The sequence below is a fragment of the Pleurodeles waltl genome, chromosome 6 (assembly GCF_031143425.1).
Source record: "Pleurodeles waltl isolate 20211129_DDA chromosome 6, aPleWal1.hap1.20221129, whole genome shotgun sequence".
Lineage (NCBI taxonomy): Eukaryota > Metazoa > Chordata > Amphibia > Caudata > Salamandridae > Pleurodeles > Pleurodeles waltl.
In genome coordinates, this window is record NC_090445.1 from 1,204,731,378 (window position 1) to 1,204,753,381 (window position 22,004).

Consider the following 22,004-nt stretch of genomic DNA (forward strand, 5'->3'; position numbering starts at 1 on the left):
CCAGCAGGAAGGGAGAGCTCTTTCAAAGTTGCTTTAAAGTTGTAACAATGTTGCAGTTTGTGAACAGTGCTGCTGTTCTCTGGAGTTTTTTGGTCCTTCGGGTTCAGTGCAGTCCTCTGAGTCCTCAGAGGTCGCTGGTCCCTGTCGGATGTGTTGCTGTGCAGGTTCCTGGAGTATGGAGACAGGCCGGTAGGGCTGGGGCCAAATCAGTTGTCGTCTCCGTCGTCTCTAGGGTGGGCTTTCAGGTCAGCAGTCCTTCTTTGTCTAGGTTGCAGGAATCTGATTTCCTGGGTTCAGGGCCACCCCTAAATACTAAATTTAGGGGTGTGCTTAGGTCTGGGGGGAAGTAGCCAATGGCTACTGTCCTGGAAGGTGGCTACATCCTCTTTGTGCCTCCTCCCTGAGGGGAGGGGCACATCCCTATTCCTACTGGGGGAAACCTCCAATCTCAAGATGGAGGATTTCTAAAGGTTGGAGTCACCTCAGGGGCTGTCCTGACTGGTGGGTGGCTCCTCCTTGTTTTCCTCATTATCGCCTCCAGCCTTGCCGCCAAAAGTTGGGGCAGAGGCTGGATGGGCGGGCATCTCCACTAGCCGGGATGCCCTGGGGTGCTGTAACAAAAGGCATGAGCCTTTAAGGCTCACCACCAGTTGTTACAGTTCCTGCAGGGGGGAGGTGAAAAGCACCTCCACCCAGTACAGGCTTTGATCCTGGCCATAGAGTGACAAAGGCACTCACCCCATGTGCCCAGAATCTCATCTGGCTGTGGCAGGCTCGCAGAAACTGGTCAGCTTAGCACTAGAAGTCGGACTGGTATTCAGGGGGCATCACTAAGATGCCCTATGGGTGTATTTTACAATAAATCCTACACTGGCATCAGTGTGCATTTACTGTGCTGAGAAGTTTGATACCAAACTTCCCAGATTTCAGTATAGTCATTATGGACGTTTGACAAAATCAAAGACCATATGCTCTTTATGGCTGCCCTGCACTTAAAATGTTAAAGGTTTTGCTTAGACATTGCAGGGGCATAGTGCTCATGCACTTATGCTCTCACCTGTGATATAGTGCACCCTGCCTTAGGGCTGTAAGGCCTGCTAGACGGGTGACTTACCTAATGTCACAGGCAATGAGAGGTGGTCATGGGACTCTAAGGGGAGTGCCATGTCGACTTAGTCTTTTTCTCCCCACCAGCACACACAAGCTGTGAGGCAGTGTGCCAGTGCTGAGTGAGGGGTCCGCAGGGTGGCATAAGACATGCTGCAGCCCTTAGAGACCTTCCCTGGCAACAGGGCCCTTGGTACCAGGGCTGTGCCAATTGTTGGAACAAATGTACAGTTTAGGGAAAGAACACTGGTGATGGGGCCTGGTTAGCAGGGTCCCAGCACACTTTCAATCATAACTAGCATCAAGAAAAGGCAAAATGTCAGGTGGTAACCATGCCAAGGAAGGCATTTCCTTACTATATCTATCTATCTATCTATCTATCACTCAACCCACGTAATACTTAACTTTAAAACCTTTACCACACATACACCTTTACTATTCATGCCTTTACAACGAAATTCGTTGTAAAGACATGCGTGGTAAAGGTATATTCATGGTAAAGGCATGCATGGCAAATGCATCTCGTTGCATTTACCGCGTTCTAAGTGATGTTTCCCATCTGTATCTGTCAACCTCAGTGAATTGCACATGTAGTAGGGGGTCTTTGTCAAGGATATTTTCACAGCATTAGCTGCCTTAACTGAGCCTGTTCCTAAGTACTCCTTAAGTTCACAGATTAAAGGCATAAGGATTTATTTAATTCCAATTCAATATTCAAGTTTTTTACGTACACAAGTAAGCAGCTCAGATGTAGCATAACAGTACTGTCAAATTTATGTCTTCTAGAGACTAGAGATTTAATTTAAACAGCAATATCGTTGGGGGCATGGCAAACTGGGCCAAGATGGCGGATACAACCTAGAGACGATCCACACTGCTGCCTAGTTATCCAGCATTCACCCTGGACACATCTAATTTATAGTCATCAAATACACTGTTGTGATCCCGGGGTCCCCTGCACAAGCTGATGCCTCTGCTGAGCAGAATGGAGCCAGTGATCGGAGTTCTGCTGCGATCTGACTGAGGCCCCTTGTCATGCTGGGATGGCACTGCATGATGCCCTGACACGACAAGTAGAGCTGAATCGGAGCTGCGTCCGCCAAGGCAGGTAGGTGGTAAGGAGGTGGAGTGAAGAAGCCAGCAGACCTACCGTTGCTGTGCAGTCTCACCTGCTACTGTGGCCCCCGACCACCTCCCCTGCATCACACCCAGCTGCAGCCTGCTGACACCAGGGGAGTCCCCCTGCCTCCTTTGACTTCATACGCAACTTCCTACCAGTGGGGCCTTTAGATGGGAGAAGGCTGTCTGAGCCCAGAGGGCACTCAGGGAGGTCTGGAAGGGGCCTAGACGCACAAGGAGCTCCCTTACGAATGGCACATAGTAAGAAATGAGCCTACCCTGATACACAACAGGTCCTCGGGCTTCCCAAACCCACATGAATTGTTGTGCTCCCTGAAGTCTGCGCCACAATTGGTGACATACTCATTGTCTGGAGGTGAGCCCAATCGAGAGATAGGAGCTGCTCTGTCAGCAAGCAGGCCACAGAAAGCAACACCGCTCCTGGAGGGGAGATGCCTAGTGACACGCTGACCCTGCTCATAAGAGATAACCAAATGTACTGGGCTGCTCTTGCTACAGCGCCATAGCCACAACTGGCGCACGCAATTGGGCCCCAGCACCAGCGGCCTCTTTCATGTGCTCCTGTGGGATACACCCCAATGGGGCCATTTTGCACTGCTCGTTCCATAACACGCCCCAGCACATGCAAGAGGGTCCTAATTGACTTGCCTGGGACCAATCCCTATGCACTCCTAGTCTGTTCATGTGTGGGCGTGGCAAGGGACTTCTGTGAGGTCATTGACTGCTCTGAACTCCTACTGCCCTCTGAGACATACTAACTGGTCATGCATGCAACCAGCGCTGTCAACACAACCATCCACTATGGAACGTCTACCAAGAGATCTGGCTGCAGTGGGCCTACCAGAATCAGAGGTGTCCCTGGGAGCTAAACTTGATGTTGTGCTGAAGGCAATGGAGAAAACTGGAGCAACCCTCGAACAGAAATGTTCATCACTTGAAAGTAGAATTGATAAAGTCACAGCAGATTTCAATTTACTGCATGCAGATCATCCCAAATTGCAGAGTATGTGATGTCAAACACACAATAGCTGAGCACCGGCCGACAGCATCGCACCTGCAGAGCTTGCTAGATCATGTTCACGTACTGGAAAGCAGAGTGGAGGGTGCTGAGGGCAGATCCAGACAAAATAACATATGCATTGTGGGTCTACCAGAAGTCGCAGAGGGCCTTGACGCAGTGGCTTACACTGAAAACTGGATTCACACCTTACTTCCAGATGAGGCGCTCCGTCTCCCTTTTTTACCATTAAGCATGCTCATTGTGTTCCAGCCCGCCCTCTACCGCCTGAGGCCAATGCCAGACCTTTCTTATTTTGTCTCCTCAACTACAGGGAGCGTGACTCCATCTTGTGCACAGCACGTAAACTGCAAAACAAAAGAGTGGACAATGGATCTATCATGATCCTTCCTGATTACACCATGGTGGTGCAGCGCCAGTGAAGCTCCTTTCTTGCTGAAAGTGGCGCCTCCGAGAATTAGATATTCGCTAAACGCCTCTGTTCCCTGGGTGACTGTGTGACGTCAGAGGGATCCACCCATTTTTTTTTAATTCCGCTGAAGAAGTGTGGGACTGGCTGTAGTCCACAGGCCTCGTGCTATGCGCCCCTGGTGATGCGGTGGGGGGTCATCATCTCAAGTGCCGACCTAAGGAGTGCCCCCCTGAGGCAACCTGGCTCAATACATGAGCGTTAAGAGTCCGGACCCTGACATAACCTTGGTGCAGTCCTTCAGCGATGAAGCCTCCTCCACCACTTGGCCCTCTGGTGCTGATTTGATGGACCGACCCACGATAACTCCTCAGACTGAGACGACCTTATATGAATTACTGTTATTTGATGCACACACAAGTCAAATTACTTTGCTATTATTTCCTTTATTCTCCCGCTGTATCACTTGTCACCTGTAATGCAATAGAGGTTACCACGTATACAACAACATGGCCGCCATTGAGCGTACTCCCTTGGCATAAAATATGAACAGACACTGTACTGCCACACATGCCTGGTCCGTATTCATTTGCCTCATTAGATGTTGTCCCCACATCCTGTGAGTTGGGGCATCATGCTTCTGCCTCTCGCACTTTCCCTTACATTACTCCTAGTTAGTCTGTAAGGCCACCACTTGCCTTAAATAGTCTGGCAGTTTGGGAGGATAAAAGTTGTCCCTATGCCCTAATGATGTTACTTGTTTGGACTTCCCTCCTTTCCTCAGTTAGGACTAGTTGCCCAGAGCTCCCTGACCCCTCCTAATCACCCTTGCCTGTCGGCGTTACTATGCAAAACGAGGAACCATCCCCCTTGTGGCTTTGTCACATATGGTGTTTCAGAGCACTTCCCTCATGACCCACACTAATTTCATCACATGGAATGTGAGATTTCAGCACATGCAGCCTCGCCGTTATGCAGTATACTCCTACCTAAAGCGCCGATCCATGCATATCGCACTACTGCAGGAAACACTCCTGACATTGATCGAAGTCCACAAACTACAGGGCAGTGGTGGGGACAGGTGTGGACTACAGACTACTCCTCATTTGCAAGGGGGGTGCTGATCTGGGTGAAACCAGGGGTCCCCTTCAAGGCAGATGACATAATAGATCAGAATGGCTGGTTTCTGCTACTGCACGGACGCTTGGATGGATAGTTCCTCCTCTTAAGGATGATATATGCCCCTGGTACTAGCAATACCCCCATTCCTACACAATCTGACAAGTTGTCCGGTTGGAGTGGGATGCTGTGGCTCCTAGGGGAGACTTCAATTCTGTCCGTAACACAGCTCTGGATTGCTCCTTTCCTCCCCTGTCACGAACACTGGCTGCATCTAGTGCACAGGCCCTAACTGACTGGCTTTTACACTTGCAGCTTGCCAACATATGGCAAGATGGCAACCCAAACACACGTGTACACTCTTTCTATTACTGCCCGCACAACCTATATGTTAGGCTTGACCGCTTCATCGGTTCCGCCTATCTGCTTCTCACTATTCAGCACAAGGATTACTTCGCACTTGGACCACAACCCTTTATACTTAAAGCAGACATTGGGAGATACTGTATCTGCCATACCCACATGGCAACTGTAACCCACTGCGCTCGAGGACCTGTCCTTACGTACATCCTTGGGTACAGCTACGGCAGACTATTTTGAGCTCAATAATGATATTTATTTTTTTTAATCAATTTTCACATACACCACAAAATGAAAAAACCCTAGCTTACTTAAAAAATGTAAGACATTTTAAAGTGTTCACATTTTTCAATAAATGGATGGAAATGTGAGACTTTTAACCACCTGTTGCAAAAGTATTGGCATGTGGAAATTATATTTCTTTCTAATTCACCAGGTCTAAAAAGCTGAGATGGTAATAATAGAAATGTAAAACTCCATAACAAAATAAATAATAACCAGTCATTTTTCCACAAATGTTGTCAAAGAAAAAACAAAAATTCTGGAAATACGCCATGTATTTCTGTAAAAGGTCAAATGTGTAGAAGACCTACTCATAAAAAATTAAAAAAGTTCAAAGAAACAAATGAAGTTGTGCACATGCACTATGTCATAACATACACCAGGCCAAACTGAAATAATATAATACAACCTTCTTTGTAGATTTGAACAGTCATACATACGAATTATATACTAATCAGCATAACACAGTCGGAGTTTACATAAATATAAGCAATTGGGAAGAGAAACTGACTTAGTAACTTGCCAACCTGTAGTCCAACTTGGGAAACTGCATGCTTCATTCGAATAAGAGGATTATAAACTTGAAGCAGTTACAATACAGAGATAAGCCATCATATTACTTTACATTTTTATTAGAAATACATTTTAGAAAGGAAACTGATACAATTAGATCTTAATTATCCTTGTGTGAAAAAGATAAGATTTATTTAAGAGAAGATCTGCGTTGCTGCTGCTAACTGGAAAACTAAAGGTGATTGAAAAAAATTAGTATCAAGAATCAAAAGTTTAGATTGAGGCATTTATACAGTGCAAGGCCACCTTTTATCACTTTGTATTTTTAAAGGTTTCACTGAAGTCTCAGTTCTGGAATGTGACTTCTGCTTCACAACGGTAGCAATGAAGCTAGAATTTCTAAGGAAACACGCACACACGCACACACGCACACACACGCGCACGCACACACACACACACACACACACACACACACACACACACACACACTCTCTCTCTCTCTCTCTCATTTATCAATCCCTCTTTTCAAAATGTGTAACCATATGTGGGTGTGAACATAAATAAACATGCTGTAATGTATAAATATAATGGAATTACCTTTCATGCAAGGAAACTGCACTAGACCAATATATAATCTGTATATATGTAAGCATTTCAATTACATATAGTTAGCAACTAAAAGCAAATATGCATTAAAAATCGGTAGGTTAACAAAATTCCAGTGTTTTGAGCAATCTCTTCGTATTTATATGTATACATACACAGACTTGCAGTATGATAAAAATAAATGGAGCATGGTAGTTCCAGGAAGACAACGATAAGAGATTTGGCCTTTTCTCTCCTTACAAAGCGCTGTAATCTTTAGTCTGCTTACAGAGTTTCAACAGCCTTAAATTTCAGGCTGCTCAGCAGTAGCCTGTGGTTCTTGGGGTTCAAACCGCTGGTGGAAGTTTGTTCTTTTTTTCAGTTTCTCTGGAGCTTTTCTCCATAAAATGATCTCCTATTAAAAAAAAAACAACACAAACTTGATGAATTAACAAGTAAAAAAAATAAAGTCATTAAGAAAGCAACACCGGATTCCCTTTACCTTCTAAAAAGATTTGACAATGTTGATGAGAATGCCTAACATCTTAAGTTTATTTTTTACACAACACAGGACCTGTAGTCTCAACGGGTCATGTTGGGAAAATAACAGATGTGAAACCACCTCTGTTTTTTTTGTGACCTATTTTATATGGTTAGCTTTTAAAATATGAAGATATTAAAAGGATGCTATTGGCACGCACTAATGTTAGTGAACCCACTTAAAACGCCAGCACAGACTCTAGGGGGGAAGTCACTAGTGATGGGTCACCAGAAAGCAGTGCGGGATGGGGTTCAAAGGTGTGGTATAGGATCTGCCACCGCCCTCACAGTCCATCCAAAGACTTGCACTGTCCATGAGTAGTTTCCCATGCTCCTGTCAAGAGCACTGAATCTCCACCTCAGTAGCGGCTCGCGGCAAGGTAATAGGGTGGGGCGGTGGCTGGCAGGGGAACAAAACAAATAACACAATTTAAAAAACAAAGAAAAAAAAAAGTACCCAACTTCCTGCCACCGCATCGCTCTTCTGGCTCCACTTGCAGGTACAGGCTCCTAGTCTAAACGTTGCTCATATACTGCAGGCAGCATGAAATCAGCGTTATGATTGACCGAAGCACCCTGGCTTTGCACTCCCCGGCAGACTGGGAGCCTGGACCTGCTGTCTCCAACCTGGCAACACAGTGCGCAGGTTGGAGAGAGCTCAGTGCCCATGTATATTTCGTTGGCCCAAGAAGGCAGGCCAAACACACATGTGCACTGAGGTGAGTGCACTGCACTGCCCCTCCACCCCAGTCATTGCCCATGACCCCATCCCTTTAAAAATAAAATGATAATAAACAGTGTTTATCATTGTTTTATTTTTAAATGTTTGCAGCTGCTGTTGCTGGTATGGGGGCAGGGGCGACGCTCCTCCGCCATAGTGGAGGAGATGCCATTCCAAATTTATTTGAAACTTTGAATGCTTTCTACATTTCAATGGTTTAAAAATATACAAATTTATAACTATGGAGCCTTTGCAACGTTATATATCTCTAGTGGTGGCCTGTAAACCGTTCAATATAAGCTGGTAGAATATGTCAGAAAGTCATTGCTCTGTACAATAAATCATGCTTTTAAAATGTGTAATTGAGTCGTCATTACGAATATCCCGTTTGATCAATACAAATCTGCCTCCTTAAAATCTGAAAAGCTATTAAGTTTGGTGTGTGAAGTATCCACACTTACAGAAAACTTTGTATATTGTTGCTCATAAGATTGTGTGATTTTAGCAAGTAATCTAAATACATTAATGTCACCAAAAACCTTTGGTGTGAAATAATAAGATCAATCAATGGGAGCACCAGAAAAAGACTGTAAAAGTCCGATGTAAACTTCCTGGAAGGATACTCTGATGCTATAGGGCGTGTCTACTGATAAACAGTGGAGGGTGTCAAGGACTGATTGGTGGGTGGAAAGGTAGGTGTGTCTTATTTGAATACTGTGTAGGCAACACCAATCTGGATGGCCACTGCTTCAGATGCGTAAGTCTACAGCAAGGCTTGTTCAATAGGTTCATAATTAAACCCAAGAGGATTGGGTCGGGTCAATGATAATTTGTGGATTACCCTCTCAATAATTGCCTTATACATTAAAAAGTATGGCTGTCGGAAGGGAAAGTGGGGGTACGGTTGCCTGGCAGGTTTTTAACCTCCGATACAAAAGACTATTCAAATCTAGGTATCAACTTAAGCCAAAGTCTTACTTTTTCAAGTCGAACAAAAGGACACAAACCCCCAACAATCGTATACATTGTGCAACAACTATGCAGCCAAAGATGCTGAAATGTGAAAAATAAATAATACATGTCAAAAATGAAATGTCAAGCTTTAAGCAGGATGAAGGTCACGCAGACATAAAATGCTACTAACGTTAAGGGAAGTCATTCACGCTGCCAAACTCAACACTCCAATTTCGGTCTCAGAGATTTGTATGTGTACAGGCAATTCCACATGATAACAAAGCTGTAAATAAGAACAAAATACCCATGGCAAATTTAGTGCCACAGGATAACAGAACTCAGAGATAAGCAGTATAAACATTACCAGCAGAAGCAGCACAATCAGAATAAGCTCAAGGAAAATATATCTCAAAATGAAACCACACCTAGCAGATAAAAAAAAAAAAAATCAGGCACGATTATCGACCCCCAACAAATAGCATATGAGAATGCACTTTATGCTAAAACTGTGCTGAAACTGGGCTACCGCCAATCAGTCGCCCTAATGGGGGAGCCACCCCTGCCACCAATGCAACAAGAACTCATCGGCCTTCTCTGATAATCTGCATAGCTATAAAAGGATTCCTATAGACACTGTTGACTTGATCCAATTTAAAAACGTGACACATCTAACAAACTAAAGAATCTGTCAACACAATAGCAGACTTGAATGATAAAGACCTGAAAGAACTCAAAGACATCAAAGATGCTCAGAAACCCACAAAACCTGAACCACCAATACCAAAATCTTCAACTAAATCAAAGGTTGATGTAAACGCAAATATGGATCAAACAGTGTGAAGATCAAAATCCTTGCAAGACTTGGCTTAGAGAACAAAGTGTAAATACAGACAGTATGGAAATGCCTTCCTTGACATGGTTACCCCATAACATTTTGCCTTTTGTTGATGCCAGTTATGATTAAAAGTGTGCTGGGACCCTGCTAACCAGGTCCCAGCACCCGTGTTCTTTTCCTAAAGTGTACCTTTGCTCCCACAACTGGTATAGCCCTGGCACACAGGTAAGTCCCTTGTAAATGGCAACCCTGGTACCAAGGGCCCTGTGGCCAGGGAAGGTCCCTAAGGGCTGCAGCATGTATTCTGCCACCCTGGATACCCCTCACTCAGCACTGGCACACTGCCTCACAGTTTGTGTGTGCTGATGAGGACAAAATGACTAAGGCGACGTGGCACTCCCCCTCAGGGTGCAATTGCCCATCTTCCACTGCCTGTGGCACAGGTAAGTCACCCCTCTAGCAGGACTTACAGCCCTAAGGCAGGGTGCACTATACCACAGGTGAGGGCAAAGTTGCATGAGCACTATGACCCTACAGTGTCTAAGCCAAACCTTAGACATTGTAAGTGCAGGGTAGCCATAAAGAGTATATGGTCTGGGAGTCTGTCAATTACAAACTCCACAGTTCCATAATGGCTACACTGAAATCTGGGAAATTTGGTATGAAACTTCTCAGCACAATAAATGCACACTGATGCCAGTGTGGGATTTATTGTAAAATACACCCAGAGCGCATCTTAGAGATGCTCCCTGAATACCAATCTGACTTCTAGTGTAGGCTGACCAGTTTCTGCCAGCCTGCCACACACCAGACATGTTGCTGGCCACATGGGGAGAGTGCCATTGTTACTCTGTGGCCAGGAACAAAGCCTGTACTGATTGGAGGTGCTTCTCACCTCCCCCGGCAGGAACTGTAACACCTGGCGGTGAGCCTCAAAGGCTCATGCCTTTTGTTACAGCACTCCAGGGCATCCCATCTAGTGGAGATGCCCGCCCCCCCGGCCACGGCCCCCACTTTTGGCGGCAAGGCCGGAGGAGATAATGTGAAAAACAAGGAGGAGTCAACTACCAGTCAGGACAGTTCCTAAAGTGCCCTGAGCTGAGGTGACCCCTGCCTTTAGAAATCAGTCTGGAGTTTGGGGGATTCCCCCAGTAGGAATAGGGAGGTGAACCCCTCCCCTTCGGGAGGAGGCACAAAGAGGGTGTAGCCACCCTCAAGGACAGAAGTCACTGGCTACTGCCCCCCAGACATAAGCACATCCCTAAATTTAGAATTTAAGGGTGACCGTGAACCCAGGAAATCAGATTCCTGCAACCTGAAGAAAGGACTGCTGACCTGAAAGCCCTGCAGAGTCGACGGAGACACCAACTGACTTTGCCCCAGCCCTACCAGCCTATCTCCAGACTCAAAGAACCTACACAGCAACGCATCCGACGGGAGCCAGCGACCTTGGAGGACTCCGAGTACTGTCCTGAACCTAAAGGACCAAGAAACTCCAGAGAACAGCAGAACTGTTAAGAATCTGCAACAACTTTGCAAAAAAGAAGCAACTTTTAAAGAGAATCTCCCTTCCAGCCGGAAGCGTGAGACTTCACACGCCCCCGGCTGGAGTTCAGGAGAACCAACACTGCAGAGAGGACTCCCAGGCGACTCCAACGACGTGGACACCCTGTGTTGACCTCCCTGCACCGAGAATCCAGAGGCGGCTCCTGACCGTGACTGCCTGGTACCAAATGAGCCTGATGCCTGGACCAAGCACTGCACCCGCAGCCCTCATCCTAGCCCAGTTGGTGGCTGGCCTGAGAATCCCCCCTGTGCCCTGCCTGCATCGCCTAAGTGACCCTCGGGTCCCTGCATTGCTTTCTATAGCAAACCTGATGCCTACTTTGCCTACTGCACCTGGCCGCCCCTGTGAGTGTGTTTTGTGGGCCCAGGAAACTGACCGTGTAAGTGCTTTACTTACCTGAGAAACCTAACCAAACTTACCTCCTCCAGGAACTGTTGATTTTTGCAGTGTCCACTTTTAAAATAGCTTATTGCCATTTTAATCAAAACTGTGTGTACTACTGTTTTAAATCAAAGTTCTATACTTACCTGTGTGAAGCAGCTTGCATTTTATGAACTTACCTCAAATCTTGCATCTACTGGTTCTAAAATAAATTAAGAACATATATTTTTCTATATAGAAACTATTGGCCTGGAGTTAAGTCTGAGTGTGTGTGCCTCATTTATTGCTTGTGTGTGTACAACAAATGCTTAACACTACCCTCTGATAAGCATACTGCTTGACCACACTACCACAAATTAGAGCATTAGTATTATCTAATTTTGCCACCATCAACCTAGAAGGGGAACCCTTGGACTGTGTGTACACTATCTCTCAATTAGAGATAGTACATACAGAACCAACTTCCTACACAGACTTCATGCAGAATGAATACTGGGCATTAGAAAATACTTTAGAGACCATAAACTAAGAGCCACAGAAGCAAGAAAAGGTAGTATTTAAGGTGTGAGTCATCAGAAGCAAATAGGCAAACTGCAACCCTGATAAAAAGATCGCTGTGGATTAGAGAGCAGAAACCGTAGAGGAAATCTTAAAATATAATATTTGGTCTGCTGGAAGCTTCAGAAGGAGATGCGACTTCGAGTGCAGATTTTCTGAAAACCCGGATCCCAAAATTACTAGGCATTGTCTTTGAGAGAGACTGAGGTAAAAAGAGAGTCTGCTGTTTTTGTGACCTCCTTATTAAGTCCCGTAGGCTTTCTTCTCATTCTTATTCCTCTTTGGGGTCTTTCAGGGCCATGACTAGTGATTCCCAAGCCCGCACATTTTCTGGTGTACCTTTCCCCTTATGTGCCTCTCTACTCCCTCCACATTCTGGCCATTTCTCCAATTTCTTTATCCAGGACGGCAAGGAAGGGTTTTTCCATTTTCGTGTGATTTCCCTCTGTAGTGTTATTGGAGTATTGACCACTGATGTCGTGTCACACCGCTTTGCACCTAGCTTAGCTACCTACTGTCACGTTAGTGGTCACTGGTTATAGACTCCATTTTGTAATCAGCCTAGACTCCATTTTGTATTCAGCTTAGCTTCACCACCACGGTAAAGTATTTTTCCGTGCAAACATGTTATGCAATGTGTTTTTCTACTTCTACGTGTTTTTCTTCTCACCGAAGAGCTAGGGCTTGTACACGATATGTAGGAGGTGAGCAGTTAGTACGATAAGACAGTAACTAGCTAGCGTTTATCATAGGCAAGAGAACAGTTTGACTTTGGGAGGTGTGCCTTGGAAAGATGGCCAGCTCCAGAAGCATTCCTTTCAAGGTTTACCTAAACTAGGCAGCATTTTTGAATATTTCCTTCTGAGAGGTGGTGTCTTTTAGAAGGCTCTTCCGTGGTTGTTTAAGATGTAAAAAGGTGGCCCTGCTCAGTAGCGATGAATTCCGAGACCTCAGTCAGGACTGGATGTCAAATGCCTGACATTGTTCCCTTGAGGGTGTGGATCTCTTTCGCACAGTTGAATGGGGTCGTCTTCTAGCTGGCATGAGAAAGATGAAGCATCTTGCAGGCCCTAGAGTGATGAATTTTTATTAATTATTTGCTTTTCATTGCATATGAATATATATCTATATATTAATATATAAGTGTTTGTATCCTTGCATGTATATATTTGCTGTTTATAAATTGAGGATTCTTTATACATGGTCTTACGTTGTTGTTGCACATTTTGAAAGTACACTTTTTACTATTCAAACCTTCCTTCACGAACCTTGCAAAATGCTATAATAAATGTCTTCTTCAGATTAAGAAGTGCATTCCAGAAAATCTTTTCGACTCCTTTCAGTGTGTACATCTTGGCTCAGTCGAAAGTCAAGCAAAACACCCTCTTAGCTAATAAGACCGAGATCTTGAAATCTGCTGGTAGTTCTGTTCTTGGCAGTGTGTATACCAGTGTAGTAGGCAATGAGCGTGTGAGTGAGATAGGCTTTTCGATAATTTTTGCAAGCCGTTTTACAACCTTTGTCCAGTATTGGTTTAGAACAGGACATGTCCACAGCATACGAATAAAAGACGCCCCCACCTCTCTACAGTGGTAACAATCCACTTCTTGTGTGTTAAAATATCTATTAATCCTTTCTGGGTGTAAATATGCTCTGTGCAGGATATAAAAATTGATGAGCTGAAATCTGGCATTTCTGGAGGTTCAAGGCATTCTATCCAGACTGCCCTCCCATTCTTGCTCTGATATAGAGGGGCCCAAGTCTGCCTCCCACCTGATCTGTATTCCATCTATGGGTCTGAGAGTCTCCGTTTCTAAATATTGATATAGGGCAAGTAACCACTTTCACTGTAAAGGTTGCTTGTAGGACATAAGAACAGCATGTATGAGTTCACAGTTCTGCATCTCCCATTCCCCAGTGCCTACGCATAATCATCAGTGTTGCCCCGTGGTTCAGGAAATTACCTTCCGGTAGATTAATTTCTGCGCTGAACATCTCGAAGAGGATTAGGATCCCATCCCGGAATAAGTCACCAAGCTTAGTTACTCTCCAGCATTTCTGCATGGTTTCAAAGGCCTGCAGGCCCATTCCAGCAGGGGTCCTGCCTCTCATGATCATTATAAATAGAGCCCGATATGCAGGTGTAAACCCATCTATGGGCTCATCCTGCTGCCGCCTACTTGTTATCCATCTGGCGAGCCACTGCAGCTGTGCTGCCAAAAGGTACAGTTCGAAGACTGGAGCTGCTAGACCTCCCTTCCGTACCGGACGGTGGAGTGTAGCATATGCCACTCGCCGCCGTCCCTTGTCTCATATAATTGCCGTAATAAGTGAGGTTAGTTCTTTAAAATAGGATTGGGGCACCCACAGAGGGAGCGTTCCGAAGAGGTACACTAATCGTGGTAGTGCCACCATTTTCAGGACAGCAATTCTGCCTGTCAATGATATGGGCAGCATCTGCCAAAAGGCTGTAGATGTCTTCAGGTTGCGAAGGCCTAGCCCGTAATTACCCTCAAACATGTCCTGAGCAGTTCGATATATTTTGAACCCCAGGTATGATAGGTAACAGGGCTCCACCTCCAAATCCCTGGGCAAGTTAACCGGGATCTAATTTTCCTCAATAAGGAACAATCTTGTTTTGGAACAATTTACTTTAAGTCCTGAAACCTTTACAAAGTGGTCTAACAGGGATTGCGCCATCCGCAGATCGCTTCCTGTGTCTTGTAAAAATAGTAACAGATCATCAGCATATAATGCAACACGCTGTACATCTTTCCCTGCTAGGATTCCCTCAAAGAGAGTGCCCGTCCTGGCTAATGCCGCCAAGGGCTCCGTGGAGAGAGAAAAAAGCAAGGGGGATGGTGAGCATCTCTGCCTGTAGCTAACTCTACCCCAAATCCCTTTGAAATAGTCTGTCTCGTCCGCACCCTGGCTGTATATAAGAGTTTCGTCCATGCCACAAATCTCTGTCTGATTCCGATATGGGTCATGACTTCGTAGAGGTATTCCCACTCAAGGCTGTTGAATGCCTTTTCAATATCTTTAGATAATATAGCAGCAGTTGTTTGGTCATATGAGGTATCAGCTAGTATAGCCATAAGAGTCTGGTGTTTGCTGCTGTGCTGCGTTTGGAAATAATTGCTGAATGATCAGGGTGAATTAACTTGGGCATAAAGGGGAGAAGTCAGGAGGCTAAAATACTACTCAGGATCTTGTAATCGACATTCAGCATGGAGAGAGGCCGATATACTCCCACTTCTGAAGACTCTTTCCCTGGTTCAAGTAACGGGATGATCACTGCTTCTCTGCTAGTCAGTGGCAGATGACCTAGGGCATATGCCTCGTTACACATCTTCACGAGTGTCTGGGCCAACCCTGTTGGGTAAGTACTATAAAATTAAATCTGTAGGCCATCGGATCCTGGAACTTTGCCTCTGGCCCTACTCTTAATGGTCCCCAGTGCTTCAGGCTTCAGAAAAAGGAGTAATCCCTTTCTAGGGGGTAGAGTATGCACCAGCTATCCTGAAGTCCCCAGTGTTCCTGCCACTCTATCAGCGCCTTTGCCACCCTGCGCACAGGTGAGTCCAGCAAAGGAGGGTGAGACCGATCTATCTCAGGGTCAAGCACACAATTAAAACCACCTCCCAAAACTACCCTGCTCATTAACACGTGAGGCAAACATGCTGACAAATGACCGAAGAAGAGTGATTGGTGTATACTAGGGCTATAAATGTAGATCAGTGTGATGTCCGGTCTATCTAACCTACCAGTCACTGCAACATATCTCCCCTCAGGGTCTACCTCTGTGCACACTAGTGAAAAAGGCAGGCTCGCCCATATCCATATCACAACTTCCTGCGCATATAATGTAGTTTAATATAGTTGCCCTTTCCATCATCTCTGCAAGGCCACACCCTCTTTGGCAGGCATGTGCGTTTCTTGCAGGAATGCAATGTCCACTCCCCGGCTCTGTAGGTATGTGAAGATCTTATATCATTTAGCTAACGTATGTATGTCCATGACATTCCAGGAGATTATCCTATAATTTTCTTAATACTCCATGGGGGCTAATTAATTTGGATAGGGAAGTGGACATTTTCCTTTGCATTCCATAGGAGATTGCACATAGCTCCAGCCTCCGCCCAGCATGCATTGCTGACCTTTTTCACACCAGCACTAAATCCCAACATTCCCCAACTAAATCGGAGTAGCAAACCAAACTCCTACTCCCCAGGACAGGGAGAAACATTCCCCCCATCCTAACGGCAGATTAAACAACAGTTCTATCTCAGTATAGAACTTTTCATGGGTGTATCCAGGCAGCGGTCCGCTCTCAAGAAATCTAGTCCCCACCCGGCTTCAAACTTTTCTAACTTTCAACATCTTGTAGCCCTTCATCATGGAGACATATATAAGACATTAGAAAAGGCTGTGCTTGGCTCTTCAGGGGAATGCCTGACTATTGTACGCCCCACTAACAGGCATTTCATGTTCACTCTCACAGTCAATATATATCACGTTATATCATATAATTAGCTGAGTGGGGGGGGGGGGGGGGGGGGGGGGTCCACCACCAGTTGGCCCTCACTAAAGAGAAGCAATATATTTGAGGCATTGTCTGAACTTGTGTTAGCACTTGGCGGTGGCAGTGTTTGTTCTCCAGGCGTCTTCCCGCTAATAGAGCCCACTTCTTCAATCGCTTTCAGTTTTCCTTGCTGTACCTTTTCTGCTGTGGGGGATCCCCTCATCTTGGATCTTCCCATCCTCTGGGATCGTGCCCGGTGTTTCCTCTTCCCAGCTTGCTGTTCCCCACTACGGCCGGGTCCACGCTGGCATTCCGCCCAGGGCCAAGTTTCCTGCAGAGTGAGGAAGAACTGTACTTCTGTTGGGGTGATTACTAGGAGCCGGGCTGGAAACCGCATAGAGTATTCCACTTCTAGGTCTCGTAACTTCTTTTTCACTGTGCCGAAGGAGCCAGTTGTGGTTGTACTTCTTTAGAAAAGAAAGGTAATATTAGCACTTTATGGTTTTCATCACCAGATTGACGTTTTGGTGGGCGCGTCGCAGTACAAGGTCACGATAGTTAAGGTTTTGCCACTACTGTGCGTGGTGGTGTTCCTGGAGGGGGGATTCTAGCCGGTACCCAATGCGCTCTTTCAAAGGCAAAAAATGGAGAGAGCCCTTCTGGGACTAGCTCCTGAGCAATCCATGTCTCCAGATAGCCACCAGGTCATTTTTCTCTATTTTCTCCGGCAGACCTACTACTCGGATGTTATTGTGGAAGACTATTTTCAGCATCTTCTGCTCTAGCTTCTAAGCGCTGCTCTATATCATTTAGCCTATTGCTGGCCACCGTTACTGCTGGAGTCGTCTCTGATAGTTCCCCACTAAGAAGATTAATGATCTATTATTTCCCTTATCTTTCGCTGATCGAGCAAGATTTAACAATGGCAAACTTATGATTTACCACGAACGCTCCAACCTGCAAACCTTCATCTAAAACATTTCAAAAAGATGGATACAAGAGGCAGTAAGATCTCCTCAAGGTGGTTAACTGACATCTTAGCGATCTTATATACCACACTAACAAAAAGCCACTCCTAAACTAGAGATGAAGGAATCAAGATCATAGGAAGTGTCTACAATTTTACACAGTATAGTTATCAAAATTCTCCATTTTGCTGCAGTATGTGGTTATCTGGCTAAAGTTATCAGACTTCGGCCCTACCGATAAGGATATACCATTAAAGCTGTTTGTTGTAGTGGGTCTGATCATGGCTGACAGTTTGATACAAAACATTTACCAATATGTATTAAATTAATATGTACCTGAATGAAGACTGTGTTCTTCTACAATAATACAGATTACATGTTAAGGGCTGTTTATGGAAAGGTATTTAATGGTTGTAAATCCCATGTGTTGGTTGACTATATAAAGTTATACTAATCATTTCTTCTACAGGAATGCAGATTGTATGTTATCAGTCAAGAGGGCAAAGTAGTTGAATACAACTTCTACGGCAATATGTTTGGATAAAGAAACATCTATTGAGATGCCAATTTCCATGTACGTTTCTTCCCTTGGGTAATGCTCTTTTAGGTTGATACTCATTGCACATTCCTCAACTTGCATATATTCCCCAGGCATCTGACTGGATCCATATAACTCAAAAACAGTACTCCAATACGCAGTAGGCGGAGTTGTGTGGCTACGCCGAGATGATGTTTCACTCAAGCAGTGACGAACTGGGCAACATATAACCATTACTGTAGCAAATCCACATTTTCTTTTACGTGGTCACCTTGGTTTGTTTCACATTTTGCTGGACCCTGTATTCTTGCTGGCTTTAGAACTCTTGTGCACTTTATCTGTGCTAACCAGTAGTAAAGTCCCCCTGCTCCTACTTTAAACATGATTGAATTGGCACATTCCTAATTGGCATATTTAACTTGCTTATACCTCCCTAGTATTTGGCAGAAAGTGCACCTATGGCCTGTGGGTAAAATGTCACTAGTGGACTGCAACAACTATTGTGACATCCACTACAATAACAGTGCAAGCATGGTTTTAGGCCTACCTGGACAGCCTGACTGTAGCAGTGTAAAACCTGCAATTTCATTACAAGACTGGAGGCTACCATTATGAAATGACTTTTATTGCTGCCCCAAACAAGCAGCCCTTTAAAGAATGCAAGTACATCATAAACAAAAACATTCCAGCTTAGAACATTCAGACTACATATAATTCCAGGTCACCAAGCATCTTCCTCTTTTATTTGCTGCTCCTACAAAGTTACGTATTATGCCTTTCTGTTATCATTAACTTACTGATACAGTTAAGTATTATTTCTGTTATCATTTACTTATTGATGCTTATTTGACGTATAGAATCCGAGATGTACAACTTACCCAGGTAAGTGGGCCATTACATATACTTCAACCATTTATGGTTAGGTTTACTTTCCACTTTTTCCCCTTTTCGTTTCCATTTTAAAAGCCACTATCGCACTACAGCCTTCTAATTTCAAGCTAATGAGATGAGTCTTTAAAAGGCACGCGGTCTGAGACTTATGAATGACACGTGTCAGAGGCCGGAGGCACGAGGGACGCACCGCTCGGGATTCACCCAGCAATCGTCAAGCTTCAGACACTCTCAGGAGCGATTCTGTGGGTTATAGGAGGCACTCTCACATACGTTTGGGAGGAGCGCATCTGCCATTACCCCCTCACAACCTCTTTCAAAAATTTAGAAAGAGGACTTACTGCATGTCGCCCATTTTCTATTGGGCCCCTTTCCTAATGAAGACTCACTCGGCGTGCGTGTTATATTGCCATAGTAACACGCTTTCCTATTGAGGGGTTTCTTTCATCTACAGAAACCAACAGGTAGGGAGCATTATTTTAATCAGCTGTTCTAGCACCATTATTAATTCTAAATAAATAATAATATAGAAAGGATTTAGGAGGTTATTTATTATCTAATATTATAAAAGACATTGTCTGAGACCGATAATCAACAATCTCAGTGGAAGAGACCCCTCAATTAATTAAAACGGGAGGTAAGGACCTAAAAAATAAATAAACACCTCTTTAATCAAAAACATTCATTGGGCAGCCTAAGTGCTGCAAAAGTCCATGAACAATCCCTGGACAGCCTGAGAGCTGCAAAAAGTCATGAACAACTATTGGCTAGCCTGATCCCTGAGCGCTATAAAAGAGCAAGGTGTCCACAGTGATACAAATAGCAGGAGCGGCCATGATGGTGCAATTGATATAGGTGTCCCTCGTAGCACGAAAAGAATGAGTAGCCTTCATGGCACAAGAGACCACAGTTTTGATACTGATGACGAATATTCAGGTTATAACGATATAGAAGATGAGGCGGATTCATATGTTTTTGATAATCTGGAATTATTAGAGAATGATTTCCTTTAGGAGGACTCAGGTCAGCCTTCAAATTCAAAGGCTATTAGAAGACCCTTTGGGTGTGGAAATGTTTAATCCAACCCTATTACACACCCAAGGAGCTCGGATTGGTGCCTTACGGACCACATGACCTCCTTTATCAAATTCTGAATAAGCAAGTCCCTTGATGAGTGCTGAATGTCCCAGGCCATTCCTGGATAATAAGTCCAGAATAACACCTAATTTTGATCTGAAACTTCTGAGTTTCCTTTTTAAGTTCAAGAAAGATCCTAGGCAAGGTCTTGAGCGTTACCTCAAACAGTTATTAGACACCCTAGGTCCACTGGCCTGGATTTTAGATACGGCTGAGGAGGTCTCTTAAGGGAATGCCAGTAGATGTGGAGCTTCTCCGTGGCTGGAGCCAATGGGCCTCATGCCTGCTTGGCAATGCTAATGCTGGTATAATTGCAGAGAAAAGGGCAGCTATTCTAATGAGAATCAACCCCAATTACGGCAATCTTGCCAATAAGGAGATATCAGTGAGGTGTAGTCCAATATGAGATGAATGTTCAATAATAAGAGTTTTTGACAGGGCTTACACCAGGGGCCTTGATGTCAGCCGTGGGCTGCCAAGGTTCCAATATCATCATCAGGATCAGCAGGGATAGGGAAGAAGTTTATGTGTAAGCAACAGTTTCTTCCCGCAAAGAGGTTAAGCTCCTCGCTCACAAGGCAATAGGGGCAGATTCCAAGGAGCTGGAGATCAAGGTAAGCCTTCCAGTTGGTTTTTCCCCAGTCAAAGGTAGGGGAAAGTTTAAGTTTTCCCCCAAAATTGGTCAGCCATAACAAAGGATTCTTAGGTGTTACAGACTGTAAGAGGCTTCAAAATTGAGTTTTGTCAGATTCCTTACCACGCAAGAAAGTTTTCCTTAGATCAGGATCAACTGGCACTGGCAGATACTGAGGTTGCACAAATCTTGCTCAAGGGAGCAATTTCCAAAGTCACAGACTCAGAAAAAGGTTTCATAAATACTGTTTTCCCAGTGGAAAAGAAGGACAAGGGTTAGCGACCCATAATAAACCTGAAAAAGCTGAACAGGTTTTTGCTTTACAGGCACTTCAAGATGGAAGGATCCATCTTTTGTGAGACATTTTACAGGAAAAAGACAGGCTGGTGAGGTTGGATCTAAAGGACGCCTACTTTACAATCCCTATTGAGTTAGATCCTCAAACGTATTAACAGTTCTGTTGGAGAGGTACTTTGTACCAGTTTTGTTGTCTTCCGTTCGGTTTGTCATCCGCCCCTTTGTGCTTCACCAGAGTTCTGCATCTAGTAGCGGCCTTCTTGAGATAGAGAGGAATATGGTTGCTTATTGATCTAGAAGACATGTTATTGATGCCTCAGGATCAGAGAGAGTAGCTGGTGCACATGAAATAGTCAAAGGGCTTCCTGAAAGCGTTGTGGTCCATTATCGATGTAGAGAAGTCAATCATGACTCCTGCACAGAACGTGGAATTTTGGGGATTTCAGGGTAAATACCAAAATTACACAGTTTTTTTCTGCCCCAGAAAAAAACTAACAACGATCGAGAAGGAGGTATCTCATATTCTAGCAAAGGAAGTAGTAAGCCGGAGGGGTCTGGCAAGAGTGATTGGACTTTTGTCATTATCCATTCAGGCCATCTCCCCAGGACCATTCCATTACAGAGCTCTTCAGAGACTGAAATCCATGGGTTTGAGGAAAGGTCTGTGGTACGCAGAAAAGATTTCCCTGTCCCAGGAGGCTCAAGAGGACCTTCAATGGTAGTTGAGCAATCTGGACAGCTGGAACGGCAAAGCAATATTTGGGAATGTTCCAGAATTTAATGTAGAGTCAGATGCAAGCAACCTTGGTTGGGGTGCAAGATTAGGAGAGATAGTAACTGGGGGAAAGTGGTCTAGGGAGGAACTATCTCTAAACAAGTTGTTTGGAGATGTTAGCAGGCCTGAGCGCTTTGATGAGCTTCAGGT

General features: G+C 44.7%; 1 protein-coding gene across 1 annotated transcript in view; it reads right to left on the reverse strand.

The window, feature by feature from the left end:
• Window positions 1-5,692: 5,692 nt before the first annotated feature.
• VPS26A (VPS26 retromer complex component A) overlaps window positions 5,693-22,004 on the reverse strand; it is a 361,055-nt gene continuing 344,743 nt past the window's right edge. The window contains exon 9 of the mRNA XM_069240511.1: window positions 5,693-6,948. Within this exon, the coding sequence (XP_069096612.1) occupies window positions 6,838-6,948 (111 nt within the window). The 3' untranslated portion in view covers window positions 5,693-6,837. The remainder of the gene's footprint in view (window positions 6,949-22,004) is intronic.